Source organism: Sinohyriopsis cumingii, chromosome 12 (assembly GCF_028554795.1).
Source record: "Sinohyriopsis cumingii isolate HCF-2022 chromosome 12, ASM2855479v2, whole genome shotgun sequence".
In the NCBI taxonomy this organism is placed as follows: Eukaryota; Metazoa; Mollusca; class Bivalvia; order Unionida; family Unionidae; genus Sinohyriopsis; species Sinohyriopsis cumingii.
This window is the reverse complement of record NC_142972.1, coordinates 3,436,309-3,458,232: the sequence shown is the minus strand read 5'-3', so window position 1 is coordinate 3,458,232 and position 21,924 is coordinate 3,436,309. Positions and strand designations below refer to the sequence as shown.

The following is a 21,924-nucleotide window of genomic DNA, read 5'->3' as shown; positions in this document are numbered from 1 at the left end:
ATAATGTAATGTTAATTACATCATGTTGAGGAGATGGCAGCTAGTGTCTTTACCAATGAAAAAACCAAGGCAGCACTCAAGTTTCTCTGGGTGGATACTAAATCTACAACACTTTGAATTTTAGTCCAATGATCTATCAACTGAGCTAATGCTATTCCACATCCAATTAGCAGATCCAATTAGCACATTCAGTCTACTTTAACCATATCACAGATAATCTGATAATTTCAAGGAATAAAATTCTCCAAATGTATATTTCCATACATTTAATAAAACATTCCTTGTAAAGACTAAGTAAGGACATACAAACCAAAGTTGGAGCATATCATTAGCTAAAAAGTGGGGGTGGTAATACTGTAAATAAAAAACAAAACTAGAAACAATAAATAAGCAAATAAGATAAATAAATATCAATAAACACAAACTGTGGTAGCTTTTTTGTTTTATGACCTCAATGAAAATATAAGGAGAGATAGTTTCTGTTGCATGACCAAATGAAGTTACTGATTTCTGATGGGCCAATTTGACTGGTGAAAACTCAAAACACAAGTGCAATGATATCATCATGTTATTTATTTAATAAAGACGTTGTACCAAACTGCATATCCTTCTCTGCATATGCAGCATTTAAAGTTCATGACATTATTATTTACAAATCAAGCAACACTAATGTTAGACCTGTGCTGCACCTGTTCACCAATTAAACATATAGGAAATCTTGGAAATCTACAACACACTGTTATGTGAACTCCAGGCCTCTCAGTAATAGTACAAAACCAAAAGTTAAAGAACAAAATGGTGAAACTCACGTTGAAACACTAATGCTACACATTGTCCTTGTAATACATCAGTTTTATAAAAATATAATACACTAGGAGAAAAATAACAAGCTAAGAAAGTACTTGGATTTCAACCCAATTCTAAGGAAAATTAAATAATGTTTCAATTTAAAGATTTTTAGTCTAATTAAGTTTAGGGCTGTTCCAGTAAAACATACATGGGACCCTGGGAAGACACTTTTATTGTGGGTTATTCACCACAGTAGTATTTATAATTTTCTTATTTCAATATGAACTCTGTGAAATCAATGTACCCTGGTATATACTTTTAAAGAATTGCCTCTCCTGGGTACCATGTACATTAAAATGGAACAGCCATTAAATTTAATAAGAGTTATAAATTACTGAAACTTGTACAGTATTATATTGGTTTGTAAACATGCACACTCAGCAGGGAATAGTGCCAACTCATATCAGATATCCCATAATGCACCTGTTCATTCTACTTCTGACTTAAGGTACACCACTTTGGAAAAAATCAATGCTTACTGCACAGCTTGAAATGATGTGATCATTATATTATAACATTATCAATATGACTCTTTACCTAGATGTAACTTAATACTATAGGAATGGTGGGATGTAACATTGCATGGTTGCAAGATCTGTAAATGAAAATGCTATGGGAACAGTGGGATGTACAGTTATATGGTTACAAGTTCAGTAAAGATTCTTATTAAATATTAATAACTGCATAAACATTGATTTAATATAAATCTATGAAGCCAACAAAATACAAACAATTCCTTCAGAGATCATTTGTGATTATGATCAGCCATAACACAGCATCAAAGGCATTCCGTTGCTGAAAACCATTGTAATCTCATTACACTACGATACTGAATGGCTGCCACAGGCTTGAAGCAGCTGCTCAATATTTCATTCCAAGCCTATTCAGTTGGGTGGCCAGAAAATTAGCCAGAAATAGTCAACATTATCAATGGTCTAGATATCAGTATGTTTTTCCTGACAGAAACTTGACTAAAACATCAGATGATGAACCAATGTATGCTGATGTACCATCCACCAGTTACTCCTTGAAGTCCTTTTTAGACTGGATTCTTCATTGACCTGATGATAATATTCTCTAGGCATCATTGCTGTCACATGAACTTGCATCATATCACTTCTGCATACAATGCCAATTAGATGTATCAGTTCCTAATATTCCACCTTCGTTTCCCACAGAGAGAAGCCCAAATAATGCATGAAATCCAACAACTTTGTTACATTCCGCAGCAGAAAACCACTTGATAACTGCTTGTGTTCATTACTTAACAAACATGCCATAGCAAACAAGTTCAGAGTATTCATTCAGAAGTGTTAACCATGGTATAGCAGTGTCAGTGACCAGCTAAAAGAGAATACCCTAAAGCTGAAACATTTTGACTTACATCTGGTCTTACAATTCATAGGCAAATCTATGAAGCCACTTTGAAGAATGTCACGTAGTTTGTGCAGCTAAATCAGCCTACATCAGTACTAAATATTACAGAAAGTTCCAGCCATAAGGAGCTCTCTAATATTAACAATCAGCTAATGTCAAGGAACAAAGTACACCACTTCCAACAAACTCTCTCCAGTCGACTTGCTGGACCTGTTTGCAAATTTGTTTCAGTGACAAAGTGCAAATATTAGAGATCAAGGTGATAACACAATTTCAATCGACTCATCATCACCACACAGTTGTGATACAGAATTTCAAAGGCATTCTTTAACAGCAATTCAGCCTGTCTCTACAGATTTCTTGAGTACAATGATGAAGAGCACCTAAAAGTCATGTGAACTTGATCCAATTACGACATCACTGCTGCTTGGGTGCTTAGATTCCATATTGCCTTCACTTAGGTTTTTCTGGACTTGACTATTGTAATTCCCATCTTTGCTTCATCTCAATATCTACTACAGAAACTTCAAGAAGAGCAAAACACTGATGCTCAGATTGTCCTTGGAGAACCAAAAACTGTGCACTCCTTCCCTGTGCTCTGTACCCTCCACAAACCACTCATTCACTCCAGAATCAAATCCAAAATACATTTCATTGATTGCCTCCAGACAAAATTAACTATCAGACCTCACCCATCTGTCAACCCCTTCCAGATAAGCTCCTCTTCTGGCATTTGTATTCTCATTATTCCAACTATCAATCAATACAAAATCCTAGGGACACTATTGTTTTGAATACCAAGGCCCAGCTACCTGGAATGAATTGCTTCTTTATTCCTCTTGTAAAGTGCTGTACTAAGTCCTCATAATAATTATAATACTAAAAGAACTCACTCTGCAATATATTCTTTTCCTTGTGTATTAGGAGGAGGAGTCTACAATCTTCAATAAAAAAATAGTGACAGGGTACTTTTTTCACATATTCTATATAATGACCCTTACTTGGCTTAGCTATTCAACAAGGAGTACAGCAAGACAATGCATACGAACCTACTGTAATTCATGTATTTTTTCGTACCCTTTAATTTTTCATATACAATCCAGTTATCAAAATTATAATTATCTAAATGTATCATAATTTTTTGTGCATATGATATCACTTTGTATTTTTCAAAACAAAAATACATTAAATCGGGCATAAAATTTCTACTAAGAAGGTTTATGTTTGCAAAAAAAAGGTCATAAATAGCATATTGCCATTTTGTTTTTACAAAAATTAATAATTGTTGGTGAGAAAATACAATGATTGACGCATAAGCATGGGTGCCCATAGCGAAAGTCAAGGGGGTCACGTGACCCCACCCCGACAAGTTTAATCATGCAAATGAAGCTGAAAATATATTACAAGATTCTGTTCAAAACGCATAGTAAATATTAGCTTTAGTTACAGACTGCTTACTATACTAACTCTCCTGGCCGTGACTGACTGCCCCCCCACCACCACCAGCAAAAAACCCTGCGGGCACCTATGTGTATAAGCTAAAAGGCTTACCATGTTTAATTTATCATGTAAATAACACTACAAAAGCCATATGGTTGTTGGGACAATGTACATTGTAATTAATACAAGAATGAATTGTTGATTTAGCGGTGTTTATTGATAATAGAATAAGGTAAAGCCGTAATACATGAGGATTATCACAATTGTCAGGTAACAGTCTTTGTTTTCTCTTTGCAAATGCTACAAATAAAAACCACCCTGAATAATACGGTCTTGTACACTGGCAAAATTTTGTTTCGTCTTTCTCTCTCAGACACACACATATGCATGCGGGCTTGCGCTCATTAACTAAACCGTAATTTAAAGTTACTGCAATTTGATAATGAGTTTATTGTTAATGTAAAATACAAGTTAAATTAATTTCTTGACAAGGTGGTCTCATATTGTTGCGTACAATTTACCAATAAATAATACCCATAACCAATACATGTTCAAACCATCTTAATCATTTTGCCAACATTACACAACATAACAGCTACATATGCTCTAAATGCTGATGAGCTTGCACACTGAAACATAATCCTCTCCCCTCCCTCCCTCTCTCTCTCTCTCTCTCTCGTTCACTAATAACAAAAAAAATCTTGGAGTACTTTTATTTTTATTGCAATTAGATTCTTGAGTTGAGAGCAGAAGGAGAGAGAAATATGTTTACTTTGTACGTTTATACTGTTAGATTGTCGAGTAGCGTGTGTTCTGAAGAACTTGTTCAGGTACAATCCCTTTATTTTTCATACACGGTCAGTACCACTAAATGATAATTATTTATTTTACATATAATTTGTCGTACACTGAAATTAATAATTATTTTTTCATGTATGAAAAATAACAAGAAATACAGTATTCATTTTTTGGTGATTCTGGATTGGAAGAATGCTAGGATATATGTAAAACTACTATTTTTTAAAAGCTTAAATTATCCAAGATTAAAAGTTAACATTTATAATTCAAGCAGACATACCCTGAACAAACAGTTGATACTGCTGAAAAAAATATGAGTCGATACTATTTACTTTCACATGCATATTTAACAAAAGTACATATGGTAAGAAGTGTTTTAATAATTTGAAGAAAAGATCATAATGTACCTCATGTACAGTGTATGGTGGAGAATCTGCAAAGGAATACAGGACCACCTGGCATATGGTCAATCCAAAATAGATGTAAAATAGGCAAACCTTCAGAAGTTCATCCTTATATTGCTGCAAGAAAAAAAAGGATTCAAAATGCAAAAATAATTTTGAAACAATCTGAAACAGGATTACTTATAGATGGCTTACTGATGTATCATTTACATTTTTTTCTGAGATTTAAGTCTTTGTGGAATAATCAATAATCAAGCATCATTTGTGATAAAAAAATAATGAAATACACATCAGTAAAATAAAATAAAAATAACAAAAGGGATGTGCTAAATAGTTTTCTTCTAGAGACTGAAACTGCAGTGACTCAATGGTTAGTGTGATGTACTTGCAAACAGAAAGTCTTGGCAGTGACTCAGTAGTCAGTGTGATGTACTTGCAGACAGAAAGTCTTGGCAGTGACTCAGTAGTCAGAGTGATGTACATGCCACCTGAAAGACTTGGCAGTGACTCAGCAGTCAATGTGATGTACATGCCACCTGAAAGATTTGACAGTGACTCAGTAGTCAGTGTGATGTACTTGCCACCTGAAAGACTTGGTAGTGACTCAGTAGTCAGTGTGATGTACTTGCAAACAGAAAGTCTTGGCAGTGACTCAGTAGTCAGAGTGATGTACATGCCACCTGAAAGACTTGGCAGTGACTCAGCAGTCAATGTGATGTACATGCCACCTGAAAGATTTGACAGTGACTCAGTAGTCAGTGTGATGTACTTGCCACCTGAAAGTCTTGGCAGTGACTCAGTAGTCAGAGTGATGTACATGCCACCTGAAAGACTTGGCAGTGACTCAGTAGTCAATGTGATGTACATGCCACCTGAAAGACTTGGCAGTGACTCAGTAGTCAGTGTGATGTACTTGCCACCTGAAAGACTTGGCAGTGACTCAGTAGTCAGTGTGATGTACATGACACCTGAAAGATTTGGCAGTGACTCAGTAGTCAATGTGATGTACATGCCACCTGAAAGATTTGGCAGTGACTCAGTAGTCAATGTGATGTACATGACACCTGAAAGACTTGGCAGTGACTCAGTAGTCAGTGTGATGTACATGACACCTGAAAGACTTGGCAGTGACTCAGTAGTCAGTGTGATGTACTTGCAAACAGAAAGGTTCTGGTTTAAATCCAGCCCAAACCAGACTGAATCAGCTGTTGTTTTGTGTCTCTGAGCACTGCACTTTATTAATACTGTGATGACATGTTTCAATGTGCTGTTCAACATCAATTCAAACATCCCTGAGACCTTACAGATAATGTTCTTTGTTCATTTGGTTTCTTCTCTTAATCTAGCATACTAAATTATATCCAGGCTTTCCCATGAGTCAGGTCCTTTAGTCCTACATTTAGTATAGAAAACTTGCAAATGCTGCTAATTAGTACCATTCTCTTAATCTATCATTAAAATACCCTTCAGTGAGGGGCAGTCCATTTCATATGTATGCAAAATAACAGCTGTTTTGGACCCCCTCCCTCTTATTGTATGGTGTACTTTTTCTAAACCCCCCTCTCAATTGTGTATGTATGGTTTTGCTTAGTACCCCACCCACTTTATAGTTTTATAGTATTAACAGCATGATCAGCGGTCATGTCCTCAGCTGCCAAATCAGTTTTATCACATGTGCTCATCATGTGGCATTTGATGCTGGCTTGGAATGCATGATAAATGAATGATCAATGCCACATACTGTGCAGGTTTGTTTCTTAATCTTACTGCTTGAAAGTGATGGACAGCACAAGTCAAAAAATATTATATTGGCATTTATACAGGTACATATCCTACATGATGTGCCAGTGAACAAAAGTATGGACTGTTCTTAAAACCAGAAAAGGACAGTGAGCAGTCTGCCTGCTTGTTTACACCAAAAGCTTCTGTTTGATTTGAAATGCCAATAAGTTGTCAGCATTATTCCCCCCTTGGCAACAATCAGGTTAGAAATTATAAATTGATGAATGAAATTGCTAAGTTTTATGCATTTTTTATATCCATCATTAATGCTTTTCATTTTTAAAATCGGTCGGGAGGTGGAATCAAATGGGAAGGCATGTGAATACTATAGGTGATTGTTGGCTAAGGCATATAGGTTTTACTTGTTGTAGCTACAATATAGTTTGGGTTATTATATGCATAAATACTTGGTCTTTGCCACCCACATGTATGCACAGATACAACAAACATCACTCCCTCCCCCATCTTCTGGACAAACATAAATACTAATTGGTTGGGCCCCTGATTTAGCTTAATATATATACTAATATTTTATTTCACACTCTTTAACACTTTACTGCAGCATGATGCTTCAAGAATGAAGTGCCATCATCAGAAATGTCAGTCTGCATGACATACATTTGTTTGCAACTAAAAAATATTGTTTTTATTTGTTTTTATAATATAGCTTCTTATCAAACCAGCATATGACTGAAGGTATGTAGAACAGAATTAAGGAAGCAAGATGCCTGAGTTACCTAAAAATACAGGTGACACATGATTTACACCACAGATGCTTATCCGAGGTTATGGCTTAACTCAAAGTTGGCATAAATTGGAAGTAACGTAAATGTATGTTATGTGAGCTGTGTGTGACTCACAGGAGATGGCACCAGCAATGGCAAAAAATGAGCCCAATGGCACAAACTGAATGTTATTTCTTCTTATATATTTACAAGTATAACTATGATTACCTTCTAGTCCTTTTTGTATGGTATGAGTTATTCAAACTGCATTTAGGAGATGATGTACCAATAGGAAAAAGTACCTGACAATCAGAAATATGTGAACTATGCTTGGAATTCAAACAACAGGAAAGAGTACCTGACAATCAGAAATATGTGAACTATGCTTGGAATTCAAACAACAGGAAAGAGTACCTGACAATCAGAAATATGTGAATTATGTTTGGAAATCAAACAATAGGAAAGAGTTCTTGATAATCAGAAATGTGTGAATTATGCTTAGAACTAAAACAATTGGAAAGAATCCCTTACAATCAGAAATGTGCCAATTTATGCTTGGAACTCGAACAACTGAGAAGAGTCATTGATAATCAGAAATGTGTGAATGTATGCTTGGAACCCAAATAAATGGAATGTAAGTGAGTGCATGAGATTTTGATTTTTAACGTAGTGTTACGTGTTTAGGCTCTAATAAATAGTAACAAAAGAAAGAGTGAAAACAACAAGCTTTGAAAAATTCAACAAATAATTTATTTCCAGGGAAAAACACTGTAAAAATGAAAAAATAAGAACTTAAAGTTTTAAGAATTAAATCCAAAAATAATCCAAGTATAATCCACGAATTAAATTTTATTAGTCTGAGTAATGCAATGTTCTAATGAATTCAAGTTCGTGTCCCGACAAAAAATCCAAAATAGAAGGCAATGACTTATTCTGAAGTCAGTATGGCATTGAAGTGTCTACAGTTCTTTGCTGATTCACAAACAATATTATTCCGGCGTTTGAATTTCCAAATAAAATTTAAATAAATGTCTTTGTCCAAGAATTCTGTATCAGCACTCAAATATTTCCAGGAAAAAGAATTAATCTAACTTTTAAATATAACTCCAAACTGTTCACAAACAAACAAACACCTTTCCATCAAGTGTTTTAAGCCCAAATTGAGAAATATCTCTCTAAATATCACTAATAAATCTAACTACTGCATAATTTTGGAAAACCCAGAATTGCAAAATTGGGCTATTTACACTCTAAAATCATGTACTCCCAGTATGACCTTGATAAAAACCAATCGTTTTACTCAAGAACAAAATAAAAATAGAAAGTTGTTGACTTGTCTAAGTCAAAAATAGAAACAATGTTTCTATTATTAGTTATTTATGAAAAGATTCAGATCAAAGTGAATTTTCTGGAAAATATTAAATTCCTAGAAAACAAAATTACAAAACATTGACATGTAATAAAATAAAAAAATAAAAAATTTAAAACTTACTAACAGAAAATTAAATTAAATCAAATTTAAATTAAATTAGATATACATAACAGCAGCTTTAACAATTTTTCAGTCATATCACTATGATGTCTGCAGTGTGACAGTTTATAGTGATGTTTAGCACTGAGGCATCATGCCACAGACATGTAGCATGATATCCCACCCAGTCACATTATCCTGACACCAGGTCAACCTTTTAATGATGCGGGCCAAGTGAAGCAGCTGTTAGTACCATTTATAAAAGTCTCTGGTATGACATGGCCAGGGTTTGAACCCACGACCTCCCACATCCGAGGAGGATGCTCTACCACCAGGCCACCAGAGCGATCATAAATGGAAATCGGTACTGACAATGAGAAATGTGTGAATTATGCTTGAAACTCCAATAACTGAATAGAGTTCCAAACAATCAGAAATGTGTGAATTATGCATGGAACTCCAGCAAATGGGATGAGCCCCTGACAGTGTGAACTATGTTTGGGACTTGAAGAACTGGGAAGAGTTCCTGATAATCAGAAATGCATGAGTTTATGCTTGGAACTCCAACAATTTGGAAAAATCCCAGATAATGTGAATTTATGCTTGGAACTCCAGCAATTGAAATGTGTCAATTATGCTTGGTACTCCAACAACTGGGAAAAGTCCTTCATAACCAGAAAGGTGTGAATTTATGTTTGGAACTCGAAGAACTGTGAAAAGTCCCTGACCACGTGAAATGTGTGAATTTATGCTTGGAACTCCAACAATATATCGCAAATTATAGTATTGAAAGTAACAATGTTTAGAAGGGATGAAGTGATAGTAGCTTATATAAAACCTGATGGAAGAAGACAAATTCTGAAATATTGATTTGTATGATTCTTGTTACTGTTGTAAACATAGTGCTCAAAACAATCTTTTCATTGATCAGTTGGTTGGTTGTTGTAGGGTTTAATGCCATTTTTCAGCACACGATAGGCTATACATGGCAGCCAGTATTAATGGTGAAGGAAGAACCCGAGAAAACCCCGGAACCACCGACCCATGAGAAGCTACTGGCAAGCTTTCTCACATACCCACTTTGGCCGAATCAGAGACTCGAACCCACGCAGACAGAGGTGAGATGGCAATGATTCATAACGGAGATTGCTTTAGACCACTCGGGGCCCCTTTACATTGATCAAAAAATAATTTCTTAATATGTCACAAGAGAATTTATATTAACATTTGAAACATCATTTGAGAAATTAATGTGATCTCAGTGGCACACTATCCAAGAGACATAACTACCATTAAACCTAATCATTTAAATATATATGAGTTGCCTCCCATCACATATGAATAGCGAAGAACTCACACCATGGAGAACTCGCCCTGGCAGAATTCATCACAGGTGTCAGGAGAAGTCGCCCCATGGTGGTTGGAGAAGTTGCCTCACTTCACCTGGAGAAGTCACCCCACTTCGCCTGGAGAAGTCGCCCCAAGGATCATATATAGCAATTTTGTGATGTTGCCACATGGTTGTTTAAGCTTTATTTATTGTTGTTTTTCTTCAACTTAATAACTTATTAAATTTATAAAATTTGCAATTTTTCAACTTTCCCATTTGATCAACTCCGCTTCTGTACTTACCGAAAAATAAGTGTTATCGGTCCCTTTTGCTCTGCTCTTCAAAACATTAGATGCATTTTAATAATATCTGTAGAGATGGTGTTATCAATATTTTTTATTACATTTACATCTAAAAATGAAACATGCATACTAGATGCAGTATAAGTAAATTTAATCATCGGGTGAAAATTATTAAGGCGATCAATATTTTTTTTTCAGTTCTTCAGTTGAATGCTTCCAGATCATAAATATGTCATCTAAAAATCTGAACCAAAGAGATGAATTAAACTTTTTGTTTTGAATAAAATCCTTTTCTAATTCACCCATGAAAGGGAAGAGTATATAGGAGCCATATTAATACCCATTATCTGTATGTAATTCATGTTATTAAATTGAAAATAATTATTTTCCAAGATAAGTTTTTATTATTTTACAAATATCTTCGCTAGATAGTGTGCTATTATTAGGGTTGTTATCAAGAAAATATTTGCACGCTTCAATACCATCTGCATGCGGAATGTTCGTATATAGTGATGCTACATCTAATGATACCAGGATTGAAATTATCAGATAGATGTGGAATAGACTTCAACTTTTTAACGAAATTAGTTGTATCTTTAATGTATGAAGGAAGTGATTTCATTAAAGGTTGTAAAACACTATCAATAAATTTGGATTGGTTTTCAGTAATTGAATTACAACCAAATATAATGGGTCATCCTGGAAAATTTAAAGGTAAATTATGGTCAGGATTTGTATGAATTTTGGGTAATATGTAGAATTGAGGTGTACGTATGTGAAGAGGGAAAGTATCAAATTCCTCACTTACGGAATTATTATTTTTAGCGATCTCATTAATGCATGTTGAATTTTTTTTTATTTAATTTCGAAATGACATTCAACTTTTTTAACATAATCATCTTGATTCATAATAATAATAGTGTTTGACTTATCACTCTTTTTAATCACTATACTGTCATCATACATTTGATTATATACAGACTTAATTTCGTCCTTAGAAATAATACTGTGACATTGCTTTTTATGATTACCAGTTAATATCTCTTTTGTGATTGCGTACATATAAAAATATAAATATGAATCACATAAAAGATGGCTTAATTCTGTTATAAAAAGGTTATTTGGGTGACAAGTTTTGGGATGACTTCTCCAACCAATTGGGGCGACTTCTCCAACCACTTTGGGGCAACTTCTCCAGATACGTGGGGGCGACTTCCACATACCATCACATATAACCCTGATGTATTGGTGGATCTATTCTTTTTTTCTTAAATTTTTTTTAAGTAAGACCACAAACTTTTTATACACTATTGTTAGCAATACATATTATATTTGGTGAAAGAGCATGGCTTTTATACTAGACATTCTCCAAACAAAAAAGTGAAATTATAAATAATATTAAGACCCACATTTGAAAAAAAAATTATTTTTTTACTAGTCACCTTTTTTGTTTGGCCCAGTTGTATATACGTACCTGAGTGATAATTTTGGTGTAGAAAGGTATGATATAGGTAAGTAGCGCTAATACCCAGTAAATAAAGAGGACACCTGATGTGATAAATCCCTTCCTCTTCTCCAGTACTATGTAGACTATCACCAGAACCTATCGGAAAAATTAAACGACAACTTTAAACCATTTATAAAACAAAATTTGCCATGAAATATAAACAGAATTTTGGGAGATCAAATGCTCAAAAACCTAACATGTAGACAATCAACTTGGTCTAGACAGTATTCAAACCTGCACCTCCTGGCTGCAAGTCCAGCAAGCTAACCAATAAACCACCATGAATGCCTCAAACTGATAGTGTACCAGTCTTTCTAGGCCATTTACCTCAAATAAAAACAAAGAAAACCCCAAAAACCACATGACATTAAAAAATTACTTTAATAAAAAAATCACTTTTACTTGATGAAGACAAAGAAAAGAATATTATTAAATAAATTGTTTTATTGAGAATACTTACACAATCACATTACTGTTAAGATGAAAGCCTGCTACCTCATGAATTGAGTCCTACTAGAAGAAGAAAATTATCTTTTCCTGTCTATCTTATATAGACAAAGGCCAATAATTCATGCCCATTACTGCCCCTTGCCACTGCCAGGTGTTGTTAGATTTAAAGCTGAGTGATATACTAACAAGGATGCTCTCATGGCAGGGTAGACGGGAGGGTTTTAAAGTAATGTGATTGGGTAAATATTCTTAAGGAACACAATTTTCTTAAAAGTTTGTTTTCTCCTTCAATTACGCTCCCCAATCACATTAGCATTAGGAGAATAGGTAATAAGAGGAGGAAATGCTGAGCATCTGACCTCTACCTTGGATATCCTTCTAGGGAATGATTGCTGGATTCAAGATCCTAACACTAACCTGTTATCCCAATTACATAAGCAACACAGCCTAGGTTCAATTGATCTGTGACCCTTATATATGGTTAAGAAAAGAAACTGAAATATTCTTACTACAAAATGTCATTGGCAAATCCAGCAAAGCTTATAGGCTGTACTGATCGTTTTAATTGGGCCTGATGGTCATCTGGGCTGCCACCACCGGACCTACCAGATTCAAGATCTGCCTCTGTGAAGCTAAATCTCTGAGATAAAAACTCAAAAAGGTTGACTCTGCATGCCAGCCAACAGCTTCTAATATATCTCAGATCAAGATCTTATGTTTGAATGTGAGGCTCACAGAAATCAATCTATTTCATGAGTGGTAATCTTCATGAGGAGACTGGTCTTGTGAGACCTCTGAGTATGCAGATTGTAAAACCAATTTCAGCCATGAAGAAAGGGCTTGAGGGGTGATATCATGTTTCCAGCATTCATCAGAAATGGCACTTCTACGTGCCATGACTTGTCTCTGTGTATTTCAAATAGTGTTTGACAGCATGAATAGGATCTTGCATGGCCTCTCCTCTTTCCACGTCTATGACAGAGAGGGAATGAATGATGACTCTTTGAGTGTAGACAGATGGTAACCTATTTTTGCCAGTACAGCAAGGCTGTATCAAGAAGACCACCAAATGATCCAATCTGAGCTGAAGATAGTTCGGGTCATTGGAAAGTATGGTTAAATGGACAGATTTGTCATTAAAATTTTCATAATCCTAGTTTGCCAGCCTGTTTAATACAAAAAGACCAAAGCTGAAATGGCTGAACAGCCAGTGATGGCTGGATGGTCAGTGACAGCAAGGCTATATTATGAAATGGATGCAATGGATCTGATACAAACCCCATGTGTCCAGACTTACAGGTCAAAAGACCATGCTTGAACATACAGGGGGACTTACACCTACTGGCCAGCCTAAAATTGGGAGGACTCACCCAAATGAGTCAGAAAATGGTGTGGAATTAGGCAAGGGAAATCAAGGTAATAACTGGACGTAAAGACAAAAGGAGGGTGGGTGGGTTGGCAGGTTATAGTGTTGAATACTCAATTCATAATTGTGCTGAGATTAACTGTGAATAAATATCTCTTCATAACGGTGTACTTTGTTTATTATTTGCTCATAGGGCAACATTAATTTCAGGATAAATTACAGTAGCAGCAGAGGGGGGGAACAGACCGAAACTAAATTTAGAAATAACTATTCCACGGAATTACTTCTCGATAGAAACCTATTTCGGTGAAATAAACCCTTTCACGGCCCCATATAAAAACCCCCGCCGACTACATAAAACACATCGAAATTATTTTTATGCTGCAAAAATTCCGTCGAGGCCGACGCGATATCGTGTTCGCGGGTCATGTAGGTTTATTGTCACAAATCCGTGAGGTTTTCTTTGAGCATGACTAAAGAAATTCTTAAATTTATTTAAATCCATATCGCCACCACACCAGGTTTGATGAATATTTCTCAGTGTATGTGTATCAACTCCATTGAATACCGCAAGAAGATTACAATTATCCCTGATTACTTTAGGAATTTGTGTATAACGCTGAGTAACATAAATGACATCGGTGTTTCGATGACGACCACGGGAAAATATTCTTGCAGGATTTTTTTGCTTGTCCAGCATCACATCATCATACACTACTAGGTTATTTATTCCCCCGTCGAGGTCTTCCACGGACGGAGCTTCTTCAATATCAGTTATAAATTCAACAACATCCTCGCCGTCTTCACTCAGCGCTTTTGCACTCTCATTAAAATCTTTTATAACATCATAACAACGTTGATCATCCACAGACGGAGCTATTAAGTATAGTTTGTCCCATTTCATCCACTTCATAATCAGGTTCAGCAACAACTGTGTTTTACCCGATCCTGACGGTCCTATAATGATCATCCGAATAGAGTTTGGTAATACTGAATTATGTTTGATTGGTTCTCTTCGTCGCGTCGCAGAAAAGTCTGTAATTTCCATTTGTATACAAAGAATAATAATTATGGATCTATATTGTGTGAAGTGTCGGACGCGAACTCCCACGAACGACCCAATAACGGTTACAACAAAAAATAACAGATTGGCAACTTCGGGAACTTGTACTCAATGTGGCACAAAAAAATTTAGATTTCAAAAAAAAAAAGTGGAGGTGACATTGCAGCCGCCCTCGGACGACTTCCAGGTACCCCTTGGGCTAAATATCCCGGAGAAAAACATCTTCCAGGATACAATTACTGCGGTCCAGGGACTCGTCTAGATATCAGACTTGACAGCAACGATCAGCCCAAACCCGGCGAGTATCCGATAAACGCTATCGACGCAGCGTGTCACATACATGATGTTGCTTATCGAAGTAAAGATCTACAAGACAGGCATATCGCGGATGTGAAATTAATTCATGCACTCGGCGCTATAAAAAATAAATCACTTAAGGAGTCACTCGCTAATTGGTTAATAAGATCAGCGATGAAATCTAAATTAGTAATCGGGGCTGGATAATTAATAACCATGCAAGCGATTTATTATTCCCCAATCGGATATTGGAGAGGTAACTCAGCAATTAATAAACTCGCCAACGCGGCATCAGTACCACGCGAGGTTGCCAAAAATTGGCTATCAAAACAAGCAATATGGCAAATCTACTTACCGCCGCCGAGACAAATCAACTTTGCACATTTTGATGTTAGTACCCCCAATGAAGTTCATCAGGCTGACATACTATTCCTGCCTCATGATACTGTCCGTAGAAAAACATACAAATACGCGCTAACAGTAGTTGATGTTGCTAGTAGATACAAAGAAGCAGAGCCGCTAACAACAAAAACAGCGTCCGAAGTCGCCTCTGCGTTTTCGCGAATTTATCAACGAGGACCTCTAAACTGGCCACGATTATTACAAGTTGATCCTGGCAAGGAATTTCAGGGCGCGGTGTCATCGTTGACAAAGCAGCATAACGTTGTTATACGACGAGGACATACTGAAATTCATCGGGATCAGGCAATTGTTGAGCGATTTAATAGAACACTCGCTGAGAGATTATTCGGATACCAGTACGCGAGGGAATTCATTTACGATACACGATCTCGTGAATGGGTTGCAAGACTGCCAAACGTGATCCGCGCACTAAATAATGAAATTACCAGAACAACAAACATGAGACCTGTAAATGCAATCACAAAAAAATATATACCCGGCGTCGGACATGTTTCAACGCTAGCGTCCCCGTTGCTGGGTAATGTCACCGTTAGGTATTTATACGAACCGGGCGAACTCGAAGGAGGAAAAAAAAGGGCAACTGATCCTATATGGAGTGTTACTACACATAAGATATCCAGCATAACCAGATCAACCGGCAGACCTCCCATCTACAGATTAGATTCAACTGCTCCTCAGCGTGGATTTACACGCGAGCAACTTCAGGTGATTCCTGAGGATACACAACTGCCACCCCGATCACTAAAGTGATCCACACTTCGGTAGGCAGCACCCTCTGCGTCGGTTACACTCAAGACAGGTCAACATCACATTTTCACGTGTATGACCGCGACTGCTATCTATTCTATCTACGGTGAATTGCCTTGGGTCGTTTTTCGAATACTGCCACAGCAATAAACAATTACAACTTGCACAGTGATTATTCTGCTGTTGTTGTAATTGTATCACAAATTCAACATCCAAACTTGGATCAAATTCTCTACCATTTTTTTTGTCGCTCTGTTTGTAACCGGCTAATTTCTTTCTTATTGTATCCGTGATTGAGCTGTTGATGCTGTCGTTGATAGCACTACCTAATACAATTCTTTGTAACTGACCCATCCTTGTTACTCTAGACACGGCCAAATAAACTAAATTTGACCACTCGATGCGATCATCAACTATCCAAACTGTTGTATCTGAAATGGTTAATCCTTGCGAACTGTGGATGGTCATAGCGTATCCTAGCGTCCACGGGGATTTATTCATCGCTAGTGCCTGTTCAACAACATCAATATCAACTGTGATGATATCATTTAATACTAAATTCTGTTTTTCTGATGTTCCAGGTATATCAACGTCGGTGTTCTGCAATCGTGTATCAGCTGGTCTATAACACAATGGTACTTTCATCGTTGGAAATTTCTTCTGATGTAACTGAAATAACCGCTGCTGAAGTGTGTCCCTAACTATTTTTCTACTTACCACTATGAGATCATTCGGGTTCCACATTTCTTCGAAGTCGCTCAGCGAAGTCTCTGGAATTATTTCACGCATTATCTCACATTGGACTTTATCGGGTTGTAGCCTGATCAACGCCTTAAACTCTTTCAGCGTTTCATCACGTGCTCGTATATCAGTGGTTATTTCCTCATAATAATCTACAAAAGTTTTCAGCCACGTGTGTGGAGATTCACCTGTAAATGGCGGTGGTTGACCATGATCGCCGCACATAACAACTGCGGTATTTTTCTTTAGCAACCAATCCAGAAACTGTTTTAATGTATCCAACGGCACAGTGTCTATCTCATCCCAGATGATTATTCCAGGGATATATTTCGTTCCCATTCGTTCAGGTGTCCACGTGCCACCGCTGTATTTGAAAAAACTGTGATACGTGCACGCGTTAACACCCCGTTGTCGCATTTCCCTGGCAAGTCTATGTGTGGGAGTCAACACAATCATGTCAGAGTTTCTAAATAATTCTATAGCGCGAGTTGTTTTACCGGAACCACCAGCCCCGTTGAGATAAACTGTTCTATGTCTCACAACAGGATCGTACACTGACGGGAGCAACTTTGTTGCCGACGAAGTTGTCGTAGAAATTGAAAATTTCCCAGATATTTCTGCACCGCGATACTCATCCTCGATGACAACATCAGCCGATTCACAGTATCCATGCAACATTTCATTTTTTATTCTCCATGAACCCCATGAAAATCCTTCGGATTTCGGTATAACCTTATTCAACGCCGCTAAGTGTTTTTTGTCGATGTAGAATGAATCCGTTGCAACTCTCACTGCGTCAATGGCAAATCTATTAATCATCGACAATAGGTTTATTGATACATAAGCGAGCATCGAAGATCTCAAATGTGTATACTGAGCTGATTCTCCGTCGATGTAACTAACAACAGTTCCTAATTTTTCCCCGTTTGACAGAAACACATCTTCGCGGGTACAAAACGTATTATTCGTGGCGGCATCAGCGACAATAAGATCCAATTCGGCCTCGTCCATGATTAATCGACTATGATGTAGTTTATGATCATACGCTCCACCTTGAGTAAATTTTCCTATTATTCTTCGTCCTAGATCTTTTGCGGTGCTTTCATCAGTTCGGGAAATTTCAGGATCGATGATAGTGTCGATAAATGATTCTGGATACTCCTGGAAATTATCAGCGACTTGCGGAGTTGGCAACCAAACTTCGGTTTGACGATCATAACATATAATCGCGTTACCGACTGTCAGCGACAGTAGTATTCGACTGTCAAGCATGTATCGCAATAACACTATCGGGGCCCATCGCTTCTCAACGAAATGTCTGCCAAACCAAGCATAACACACAGGATGTAAACGTGTAGCGAATTTAAACGACGATACACAAGCAAACCCCGTCAGGTCAAAATCAGGTAATGGTCCGTCAACAGCTACTCTTGTCATCGAGCTTGTAGGATGACCAAACCGCGCAAAATACTCACTGCATTCTCCACGCCCAAGAAAACTTCCTGGATAACACGCCGTCATGTCCACGGATATCATATCGCGGTGATCATACTTGGTATTCCACAAACCACCGTGTCCGTATTCGACACAGCTTTGTTGAATATCCTCGAGAAAACGCCCCGGGGTTGGTTTCCATGAATTTCGTTCTCGGGCTATATGCGTAACAACGCCCGGAACAGTAAAACACTTTGTCAGTAGCGTATCAGTGTCCCGCGCATGATATTTTTCTGCGAGTTTTTTCATTTTGTAATGTAATTCTGCTGTTCTGAATACCTCCCCGCTGGGTCTCACAAACTGATCATACTCACCTTCGAGGTCACTTCGGAATAACCACAACGACACTGGATCGGTTTTACTTATCTGATAAATAAAATCAAACATAGAAATCCGAGGACTTCCATTTTGAGTTTCACCATTATCGGTTTCCAACTCGGAAACTCTTTGAGTTTCATAATACTTTACAACACGATCTCGAGGAAATATTCTAACCGAGTCAGTCCAGGCGTGACTGTTATGATCGATAATAGTTATTGGTGCTCCACGGGAATCGTATTTACTCTTGTATAATACCTCACCGGTCAACGATAAAACCGTTATAGGAAATTTTAGTGATCGTTCGAGATCGGCAACATCATTTATTGACGCTCCATCGCGTGCTACTTTTGCCGCCCACGCTGCTATTTTAGCCTGTCTTAGCGGTGTTAGGCCATTCCCTCGTGCTGCATTTTTAAAATGTTCCCTTACTCGCTCGGCTACACAATTCAATCCGGAAGTGAGAAGTCCTTGGACTTGAGAAATGCTTTGCATTTCCAGCTGTGACATTTTCATCGGCGAGAGTTTATCAACGCGTGGTTTCTTCATCGAATAAATTCCGTAAACGACTGCCGTCACGGGATACGCTCTAGCATAATACGGTGCATCAATCCCAACAAGTACTCCCGGGTTTGTATCTTTGGTTAACAGAATGGTTTTCCCACGGGAATCAAGAACAGGATCTAGTTTGTCTTTGATAATCCATGTTATTTCATCTGTTTCTTCATCGTTGACGCCAACGATAAATTTTATCTGAATGAAATATTTTTTATCATCGAGATAACCAATTATGTTACGCGCGATTGTGTCATTGATAGTCCCATCAATGATATCTTCGTCGTTTATGATTTTATATGTCGACCACACATGTGCGGCACCATCACGACGAAATTCTTCCTTGGCGTTCTTGATAACACCAAGTACTGCTCCGAGTTCTCGTCGTCGTCGATCAAAAGTTAACCGGTCAAGATCGAATCGACCCCGACCGAATTGGAAACTTCTAGGTTTTATCCTAGATAGTTTTGAGAAGCTCATTATTATAATTAAGACAAGTATTTAAATAGGCAAAAAGTGTTATATATAATGAACCAGTGCAAATGGGTCAGACTAAAATCGACCACACCGTGTAACAAATCATGCCGAGGGGAATACTGCGGAATACACGCTCAACAGGTCCGTCGTGGAAGTTCAGGACCAACTCCGTGTATTCGATGTGGTGCTGGAACACGGGGAAAAACGCAATTGTGTTCGCCATGTGGTGGGAAACGCTATCGAGAACTGAAACGTTATTACGATAAAAAAAACCGCGATAACACTCTGAATTTTTCCGAGCATGATTACATAAATAAGTTTTCAGACAAATTATGAATTAGACAAATGATTTGCCTATAATATAATGAATCAAGAATTTGTTGCACAACAAGAATTTGTTGCACATCCAACTATTAAAAATTATGAAGCATCGCGCGATGGCATAGTAAGACACTGCACGCGAAGACAACCAGTTGGTGTTGCAAGTAATACTGGTTATCGTCGGTTTACTGCCGCGCGTGGAAAAAGATATTTATGCCATCGTTTCGTCTATGAATGTTTCCATGGAGTGATCCCGACCGGGTTTGTCATTGATCACATTAACGGCAACATCTTTGATAACTCCATAGACAATCTTCGCATGGTCACCCAGAGCAAGAACTGCCTGTCAGGTAAAACAGGACGTGGTAAAAAAGTTGTAAGACCTGTCCGGGGGCATAATACACAGACCGGTGACGAAATAGTATTCCGGTCGGTATACGCCGCCGGTGGGTATTACGATATTTGTCGACCTTCGGTACGGAGTGTCGCAGATGGGATTATCAAAACCGCATTTTCAAAACGACTAAAACAAAAAATCTCATTTTGTTACGTCGATGACTCGGAAGTGAGAAGTCCCTGAAAATCTCCGATTTCTTTGGACTTCCAAAGACGAGAAATGCTCTGCATTTCCAGAGAAGTCAATGACTTAAAAATGTTTCACATTTTCCATATTAGATAAAAAAAAGTTATAATATATATGAATTACGAAAACATAAATATCGTAATTGATGAAATTCAAAAATTGAAACAGCGGGGTTTTAATATTTTAACAGACCCTGAAACAATTATGTCGGATTTTGAATCCTTGAATGAGCTATCAACGAAGAAGAATACTCTTCCTTCCCGATACAGGTTTATTAAAATGCTGCAAAATTGCATTTATAGATCACTTGCCGAGATCACCAATGAACAAATATCCGAATTTATTCCACTGACGCGTGCAGTTGAGAGTATTCGTTGCACACTATCACACGAGTATGAGACTCGAAAATTAATTAATTCCCGAGTACGACTGCTAAAAAATCAAATAAAGAATTCAGACGCGGCAATCTCCGAAATCAGAGATTTCCACGATTGCTCTGAAATGCAAGCATTTCCAGAAATGCAAGGACTTCTGGATACATTAAGCATTTCTCGGGAATCGGAGATTCCTCAAGTCTAACGTAAAAACGCTAGCGTGAGAAATGTTTCACATTTCCGCAGAAACACCATTGTGAGTTTACAAGGGTAAAAAAAAAGTATTATTTTTTTTTTGTCTTTGAAATTCTACTATGGAAACGCTAGCGTTTCTGGAAATATGCAAGCATTTCTCAGGAAGTCCAAGGGACTTCTCAAGTCCTTAGATTTTTAAGATTTGCTTGAGTGTTTCTGCGGAAATACACGAATGAGAATAGTTCATGATGTGTTCTTGGTCACAAAAAACTGTGATCGTGTGATACTTCTGTAACTGTTCCTGTTGCGGCCGTGTCAACAAGAAGTCTTCGTTAACGACTTGGTCGTTGCCGTGGTCGTCAACGACTATTTCGACAGGGAACTTGACACTGTCGAGTTCTGAATACTGTTCCGGAGAAGTCCCTTGGACTTCCACAAATGCGGTCCTGATTGCCGCGTTGAGAATTTGTTTGTCATGTATGCGAACTCGGACATGGATATACTCGCGCATTATACACAACTGCAATTTTTTTAA

At 37.4% G+C, this 21,924-nt stretch overlaps 1 protein-coding gene across 1 annotated transcript in view; it reads right to left on the bottom strand.

The window, feature by feature from the left end:
• LOC149785926 (ATP-binding cassette sub-family C member 1-like) overlaps positions 1-21,924 on the bottom strand; it is a 196,261-nt gene that overhangs the window by 148,806 nt on the left and 25,531 nt on the right. The window contains exons 4-5 of the mRNA XM_089976163.1: positions 11,953-12,081; positions 4,872-4,985 (exon numbers count right to left, since the gene is read on the bottom strand). Coding sequence (XP_089832289.1) covers positions 4,872-4,985; positions 11,953-12,081 — 243 coding nt within the window. The remainder of the gene's footprint in view (positions 1-4,871; positions 4,986-11,952; positions 12,082-21,924) is intronic.